Source organism: Carya illinoinensis, chromosome 13 (assembly GCF_018687715.1).
Source record: "Carya illinoinensis cultivar Pawnee chromosome 13, C.illinoinensisPawnee_v1, whole genome shotgun sequence".
Lineage (NCBI taxonomy): Eukaryota > Viridiplantae > Streptophyta > Magnoliopsida > Fagales > Juglandaceae > Carya > Carya illinoinensis.
The window spans coordinates 15,325,276-15,334,403 of record NC_056764.1 but is presented as its reverse complement, the minus strand read 5'-3'; the positions used below and the strand labels follow the sequence as shown (position 1 = coordinate 15,334,403).

The 9,128-nt window shown below is 33.5% G+C and overlaps 1 protein-coding gene across 1 annotated transcript; it reads left to right on the top strand.

Moving 5' to 3' along the window:
* The first annotated feature begins 4,884 nt into the window (after nucleotides 1-4,884).
* LOC122291419 (UDP-xylose transporter 1-like) lies at nucleotides 4,885-8,201 on the top strand. Its single transcript, XM_043099127.1, has 9 exons — nucleotides 4,885-5,080; nucleotides 5,176-5,213; nucleotides 5,788-5,909; nucleotides 6,196-6,380; nucleotides 6,849-6,916; nucleotides 7,006-7,138; nucleotides 7,260-7,421; nucleotides 7,601-7,873; nucleotides 7,961-8,201. The coding sequence occupies exons 3-9, from the start codon at nucleotides 5,789-5,791 to the stop codon at nucleotides 8,063-8,065; spliced, it is 1,047 nt and encodes a 348-aa protein (XP_042955061.1). The 5' UTR covers nucleotides 4,885-5,080; nucleotides 5,176-5,213; nucleotide 5,788; the 3' UTR covers nucleotides 8,066-8,201.
* Nucleotides 8,202-9,128: the final 927 nt, after the last annotated feature.

Below are 9,128 nucleotides of genomic sequence, written 5' to 3'. Positions count from 1 at the left end.
TCTGCAACCCGATAATAGCTTATGTATCTTTTGAATTGAGCTCCCACCACTACTCCCCCTTCCCCACTCCTGTTCTATGAGACTCTTGCACCCCTCTTCCAGCTCCCAACTTAGCTCATACTTAAAATTATATCTTCTCTCATACCCTCTTCTATCTTTGTTTGCTTCCAATAACAGTGGACTGTGGTCTGAACAAATTGCCATCAGCACTTCTACTCTTGCTTCTGAAAAGGTGTTACTCCACTTGTAGTTAGCCACAGCTCTATCCAACCTCTCCTTTATAAAAGTATTATCCACATGGTCATTCCTCCATGTGAACTTGTCTCCATTCCAGCCAAGATAGGCTAAGTTCCCACTCTCCAAAACCCTTCTGAATTTTTCCATCTGAGGTTCACTCCTTGGTTTTCCACCTACCTTTTCACTCTGGCCAACTATCTCATTAAAATCTCCTATTGCACACCATCCCACTTCTGCTGCAGGCTTAAATGATGCCAACAGCTCCCACGACTCCCATCTTTTACTGGTTTCAGGGTTTCCATAGAAACCTGTAAGTAACCATTTAGTATCCTCTCCCTTCTCCATGCACCAAACATTAATGTGCCTCTGAGAGTAATTTATAACTTCAACATCTTCTTCCTGCTTCCACATCATTATCAACCCACCACTGTACCCTACTGGATCCACCACTAAACACCCTTCAAAACCCAACCTCCTCTTCAAAAAACTGGCCTTACTAGCTTTTAGTCTTGTCTCCATTAGAAACACAACCTCAGGCTTCTTTTCCTTCACCAAAAAGCAAAGGGCCTGAACTGTCCAGGGGTTCCCAAGCCCCTGGCAGTTCCAACTTAAGATTTTCATTGTTCTTGGCGGGGCTGCTCAACAGCCTCCGCCAATCCCAACTTTACATCAATGCTCAAGAACTTTTCACCCTGTTTTACTCTCTTTTGGTCCCCCTCTTTCGAAACCCCTTCAGCCCCCCTTTGTCTGTTTCTCTTTCTTCCACTCACTCCTAACCCAATGTTCTCACTCATACCTTTTTCACTCATACCTTTTTCTCTTGCCCTTCTTTTCCATCTTCCTCTCACAAAACCCTCCCCTACACCCCCACTTACCTCCTCCCCTCCCTTTTCCCCCTCGGTAAACCCTTCAAAACTGCTCCCATCCCTCATATCCACCCCTCCCCCCTTCTTCAAACTTTGATTAACGTGGATGCTTATATTTTGAGATGGCAATGACTCTGTTTCTATGGATTGCCACAAGAACACCAATTGACATTCATATAATCCCTCTTTCTTAAATAGACATTTCTGTAATGATTTAACCATCAAATGATCATCATCCTATATATGCCAACCTATATATGGAGTAAATATTATTTATTGATATCAAATTTTCATGGAGTAGTGTGTTGTTGTTGCTTCAGGATTAATTTGAAGCCCATCTCATTGAATACCAAAGGCAAGAAAACTGGGATGCATGCTTCATTGATGTTTAAGTTGGAAGGGAATTGAACCTCTCTCTCTCTCTCTCTCTCTCTCTCTCTCTCTCTCTCTCTCTCTCTCTCTCTCTCTCTCTCTCTCTCTCTCTCTCTCTCTCTCTCACACACACACACACACACATTGAGGAAGTTGATCCTCTAGTATAATTTCCTCTGATTCTCGTGTTATCAGATTGTTTAGTTTGAGTTTGATTTGCATTGAATAACTGAATTAGCTAAACTCTACAGTTTGAATGAGTCTAATTCTTTTGTTCGTTCATTGACTTCTCCCATTTTATTTCTTTTTATCCAAGTTCGTGTGTTGAGAAAAAAGTATCCAACACTTGATATTGAGAAAATATTCACCAGAATGTTTGAATGATCTAGAAAATATTCAACAATGTTATTTATTTTGCATTGTTACGTATTAGTTTAATTAGTTGTGATGTATTATTATTTATTTTGTTATTTGTAAATTTATATTTTTCGTTGTGATGTAACAACAATATTATCTATTTTAATTTTTATTTATTTTGTTCATTAATTCTTTTTTTTATAAAATTCTTTAAAAAAGTGTTTTAAGTTATTTAAAAAAAAAAAATCTAGAAAATTTAAACAAGATATCAGTTTTTTTTTTCTTTTTTAAAAAGGTGCTATAATTTTATTTTTTTAAAGTTATAAAGTTTTTTATTTAAAAAAAATTATTACAAAAACCGGATTCAATCCGGTTATCTGGATATCTGGATTTTAAGCTAAAAAAAGCAAAAAATCCGGATATCCAATTACAATCCGGCTAATCGGATTGAATCCAGTTATTCGTCCGGATTAAATCCAGATGAAATCTCTGTCCAGATTTTGGAATCAGATTCGGATCCCGTTATGGCTGGATATCCGGATCCAGATGAACACCCCTATATTAAGCCATATAAGTTTATAAATTTATTTTTATGTAATCTTTTTGTGACTAAAGTATTTTTTTTAAAAGTTACAAATTAATTTAACTTGATAAGATACACTTATATTATAAAACACTTTTTATTATAACATTAAATCACCTTAACTTATGAACTTACTTTTGCATGATCCCTTTTTTTTTCTTTTTTCTTTTTTTTTTAATTTTATCATTTCTCTTCAAATAATATATGTCATACGCATTATGTGATTTATGAAAAAAGTCACTTATTTCTTTGGCTGGTGTATTATAATTGCTGGTTACTTCCATGACATTAAACTTCAAAAGAATTCCAAGTAACCACTAAAATGAATATTCAGCTCATCCTAAAGTGGTAATGCCTAAAAGATAATCCTTTATTTTTTATGATTAATCCCCAAGAATCGTGCAAAAGGTCAACCACATGCGTTTGTACGGTAACATTTATATCAAAGCACATCATGCCACCAAAGGGCCTACGATCAACCACTGATCTAGGATCGGTAACATCATCGTTTTCAGGTTTCAATAGAAGTTATACAAATATTTAAGAGAAGTGCTTTGGTCCCTAATTTCGGACCCAAATTGTGTCCCAAAAGTTCCCCCCACCCCTCTTCTTTTTTAAATACTTAATGATTAGGAGGTGTCTTTTAGTGTTATTGTGAATTTTTTTTTAAAAATATTTAAGAATATAAAAAAATAAATAAATAAAATTGCCTTCTTCAGTAAGTATTTAGGCTACATCTATGGGTTTTAATCGTAGCTATATATTTAATCATAGCACGACCATCCGTTTTCTTTGATATAAATTAATATTTTAAATTTTATTTTCATAATTATTTCAGTTTAAGTATTGAACATAATATTTCGATGTTGGCGCATTTTAGTGTACCGTTTTAGAATTAGCTATATATATATATGGAAGAATTGAATATTTCTAAAATGAATGTACCTTGAATCGTTAAACAAAGTAGAAATATTGTTGTAAAAAATAATATTAAAAAAATCACAAATTTGAATTGAGACCTAAAAAAAAAAGAAAAAATAAAGAGCCGGTAAATTATTAAAAATAACAATATTTTAAAAAAAGTAGAGAATGAGGGAACGTATTTAAAGTTACAAAAAAATTCAATGATATAAATCCCTTTTAGATTTTAAAATTACATGAATGCCATCTAAACTTGAAATTTAGGAAAATATAATCAAAACTCATGAAAATTACAAAATACCATTAAAACAGTAGAATGCTGTCATTATTTATTTATTTTTTTAACAAAAACAAAAGGGAAAGATATTTTTATAAAAAAAGAATTTAAAATAACCCTCATGACTACCCAAAAATCTATGGCAACTATTTTTTAGACAATTTAAAAACCATATATGTAGGTATACATTAAAGTTAATCTATAATGCAAACACAAAAAAAATGAACTTTTCCTTAAAACTTTAAAGTTTGGCTCTACAAATTTTTCTAAAATTCAAAATATATGTTAAGTTTATTATATGTAAAGGAGAAGTACTATTTGATCATATATATTCGATGACTTTCATATAAATATATATATATATATATTTGATCATAAAGAACGTTTAATTATGCCTGGTGAGCATCGTTAGGAGTGAGATTGAAGATTCTTCACCAAACACTAAAAAGAGGGTGGCAGCATTTTTGCTTGAATTGGCAGATACAGACACCTAAGGTCATAAAAGAAATGGTCATCTCACCTTCCACGCTTGTGTCCTATGCATGAAAGCTATGGAATAGACTAATTCATGTGCTTGTTGCAAAACTAGCTTTGAGAATTTTGAGGGTCTATATCTCATTGGACCATAACACCCTTCTAATTATGAAATTAATTAATGTGATATACCATGAAAAATACGTGTTACTCATTACTCCTCTTTCTATAAAGTATTCATTCACCATAAGTGAGCGCTAATTGATAAAATAAAAATAAAAATAAGAAAAAAATTATCCCATATTACCTTCTTTTATCATTGAATAATACTTTCTGCTCACATCTGTGCTCATATTTCAAAAAGAGGAGTCAATGCTACAACTGGAGTCATTTAGAATTATTATAAAGATTAAGAATTTCTTTTTCCAAAAAAAAAAATATGACTTGGCATTCACCATCTTATAAATTCCTATACTCAATTCTGTAAGAGGTATCACACCTTCTATGTGTATTTTGCTTTGAGACCACAACCTTTTGTTTTGTGATCCACACACGAAGCCAACAGATGAGTAAATTCACTTGTAATATTGATTATTAATGGCCTTTCTGTCATTCTAATCACAAGTCATACCCTCTAAACGGCCATTGCAACTGATTGTCAGTCTCTTTGCTTGTAATAGCCGTTAACTCTCTTCTGGAAGCGATCCACGAGGAAACAAAAAACAAGACAGTCGCTACACTAAACTTTGTTAGGCACCAACCACAAAACCATCAAAAATAAAAGGTCCCAATAGCTACATTCTCATACAAGCCTTTAGACTCCTTCATTCTCAGTCTTTATCTCTAAGCAACTATCCATCCCCATTGTCTCATTCACTCCTCAACTTTGATCCCTTCCCAACTTTGGTTTCTCAAAACTCGCCGGAGCCACGCCATTGCTTGGAGTTTTAGGAGGCCTTACACGCCTGTAAATTGATTAGAATATTTTCTTAGGTATGTTAAACTAATCTGTTGATTCACATACTCTGTGCTTGCTTTGTTTGCGTGTAAGATCAATTTAGTAAGTTCTTTTTGTGTTTGATTCGCAGGGCTCCTAACCTCCAAGACTTTCTTATCCCTTGAAAAGGTACATTAGGAGTATCATTTATCTGTATTCTAAGGGAAGAAAATCTGTTCTCGAAGCTCCAACAAGATTACATCAGTTATAGATGTAATGCTGCATCAGCATTATAGTTTTAATGCTGCATCTGTGTTCTGGTTTATTCAATAAGCAGTGTCGATATCACACAAAAAGTTGTTCCAGTGCCTCTTTTCCTGTTTTAAATTCCTACTTCAATCATGCTGTCATAGTTGTAATGCTGCATCTGTGTTCTGGTTTATTCAATAAGCAGTGTCGATATCACACAAAAAGTTGTTCCAGTGCCTCTTTTCCTGTTTTAAATTCCTACTTCAATCATGCTGCCCGTATACCAAAAGTACATTTCCTAAGTGCTAATCATTGTTACAATTTAATGTTATTGGTCGTGACAAATTTAAGTCTTAAGCAGTTGGAAACTGGCTCGTTGAAGAGTTTAATTGAAATTGATAATGGCTGGTTTTGACAAATATATTCTGCCATTCCAAGTGCTCAGCTATTCAATGTTCTTTCTCTGACAATATTACTTTTTTGTTTCTCTCTCTCTCTCTCTCTCGCTTTTTAGGATGGGAGAAATGTCGACCTTCCAGTTGGGGGTTATTGGCGCGCTGTTCCTTTCAGTAGCATCATCTGTCTCCATTGTCATCTGCAACAAAGCTTTGATGAGCAATCTTGGCTTCCCTTTTGGTAGTTATTCCATCATCTTCCTGATGTGATTTCAAAAGCTCTGTTAAGTACTAAAAATGTTTTCAACAGCAGTTCCTATATACTGATTCAACTTGTTTCCATATACAAACTTCTTCCTTTTCTTTTTTTTTTTACATTTCGCTTCTATAGGCTATTTTATTGGGGTTTGCTAAATGCATGCCTATCTTTTCTGTTCTATTTTTTTTTTTTTTTAACTATTTGGTCCTTTCCTCTCTCCCCAACGGTTTCCCTTTTTCATTGTCTTCTTTCTTTCTTTTGCATGCAGCTACTACGCTCACTAGTTGGCATCTTATCGTGACATTCTGCACCCTTCATGTGGCTCAACGTTTGAATTTTTTCGAGTCGAAATCAACTGACACAAAGACTGTAATACTCTTTGGCATTCTAAACGGGGTTTCAATTGGACTTCTCAACTTGAGCCTGGGTTTCAACTCCATAGGATTCTACCAGGTTGACTTCAATTTTCCTAGCTAGAACCATACATGATAAATGTAAATGTAGCTCTTATTTCTGGTCACAAGATCACTAGTGAACTTGAGTTCCATCCAAAATATTATAGTTATAGGATGAAGCCTATATTTATTTCTGCATGTTATTTGCATACAAAAAATAGTTTAGTTATATTGAGACAATGGAAGAAAAAATCGATATAACATAATTTGTATGGCTACCAGAAAGAAATCTAATGGCCAAGTTCAGGGATTGGATATATTGGGGGTAAAATCAGAAGCTATTTTTGGACATGTAGCTTTAGCAACATCTATTATAATACAACTTTCAGCAGCAGATAAACTGCCTTCTTTATGAAACAAAACTTATTGCAGATTATGGGAAATTGTTATATGTTATCAATATCTTAGTATAGATATGTCTGTGCATTCACATCTTTTTTTCCCTCTTCCTCTTCCCTCTTGGCAGATGACAAAACTTGCAATCATACCGTTCACTGTATTATTGGAAACTATTTTCTTGAAAAAACAATTCAGGTAATGTTAGAACTCAGAGACCTTTTACTTAGAATTTTTCAAGCTGGATTATAAGAGCTCACTGTAACCTTTCCCATTTTGTTTTGCAGCCAAAAGATAAAGTTCTCTCTCTTCCTCTTGCTAATAGGAGTTGGCATTGCCTCTATAACTGATCTTCAGCTCAATTTTGTTGGGACAGTTCTATCTGTTTTAGCCATCATAACTACATGTGTTGGTCAAATTGTATCCTTTTGCTTCCACCATTTTCTATTTCAGCAGCATTCTTTTTAGAGGTTTGCAGAACAACCATATAGCTCTATATATTAGAATTGTATTACACCATCATTCTTAACCTAACAATCAGCTGACAAACACAATACAAAAGAGGCTCAATGTCTCTTCAACTCAGCTGCTATACCAGTCAGCTCCATTTCAGGCAGCAATTCTTTTTGTCTCGGGCCCTGTGGTGGATCGGTTCCTCACAAAGCAAAATGTCTTAGCCTACAAATATTCTCCTATAGTGTTGGTAAATTACTGCCTTTTCTTGTTGTTGCTTCATGCCTGCCTACACGATATAAATATGAATATAAAAAATCATATTTGCAAGTCATTATAAATGATCGCGGACATGGCAGGGTTTAATTTGCAAGAAAAGTGTAAAGCTACTAAAAGATTTTTGATAATAGATTGAGTGAACTTGTGCAGGCATTCATCGTGCTTTCCTGCCTAATAGCCGTGGCCGTGAATTTTAGCACCTTTCTTGTTATTGGAAAGACTTCACCAGTTACATATCAAGTTCTAGGCCACCTAAAGACATGCCTTGTTCTTGCCTTTGGCTATACACTACTACGTGACCCGTTCACAGAGAGGAACATCATTGGAATCCTAATTGCAGTTTGGGGCATGGGACTGTATTCATATTTTTGCACCCAGGAGAGTAAAAAGAAACAATCCTCTGATGCAGCATTGGTTTCTCAGGTATCACCATCTCTCCCTTTCTTTTTCAGTATTCACCAAGTTTTTCACAGGTATATGAATTTAAGGATTGATCTAATGAACTTTCAGATTAAAGATAAAGACACAACGCCACTTTTGTCTGGGAAGGGCATGGGTCATCCAGATAAGGAAACTCAAGAGGCTAAGAAATCAAGCAAGGATTCTGTTGTTTAAGTCATAGGCTTTGTATCAAAAGGTTCATGTATTTTGTTGTTCTTTCCAGATTCAGGACATTTTTTGCCCTATAAACTCAAAATATTTTGCTGAGTGTAAATGGTTTTGATTCTTTGAATAAATTCCAACATTCCCACTCTCTTCCTTCATATATATATATTGTCCAATCCAAATATATCATCATCTAGCATACTCTCTGAGTCAAAAAAATAAAGAATATGTAAACAGTTGAATAAATTTATCAAACCAAGCAGTTTTAAACCATTCAAAGGAGAGTGGTATTCTGATTCACAATTCAACGATAGCATCAAATCAAACGATTCGACCACATTCCAAAGCAAATGGCAAGTCATGGGCTTACCAATAAACTTGGAAAACCCACAAACTCAAATGGATATTGTGCATCAAAAGTGTGCAAGAGATCCAAACCATTTCTAAGTATTTCTTTTAAAATTAATAATCATTTGATCTTTTTGTATAGTCCAAACTTAAGGGTGACTATCATAATTGATTTAATAAATTAATTATGTGAAATGGAATGAAACATAAATTGGATTTGTTTTGGTCTATTTCGATCAATCTAATGTAAATGTGTTAAATTGATCGAACTGATACATTTGTCTCAATTAACACAATTTTATAGTACAAATATAAATTATATCAATTATAGATCAATAAATAAACATATTAATAAATATAACCTAACTTATTAGTACATGTCTAACTATATAATAATAAAATTTGTCTATAAATCAGTTTTAAAAAAAATAAAAATAAAATCACTTATTTTTAATATCTACAGGTTATGCCCTTATATTTAGTATTACAATCTGAGAAATAAATAAAGAGAAAAATACACAATTTAAAAAATTATTAGTTAGTATACACACAAGTTTGCTCAAATAGCCTTCATAAAAAATAAAATAAAAAATAAAAACTGAAAATATAAAAAAAAAAAAAATGTTTCATTTTTTTTTTTTTTTTTAAAGCAAAAAATAATAGGATTGTGCTAATCATTATTAGAGGAGGGCTGTGAGTCCATGCCTGCGGACAGGGGAGCAGC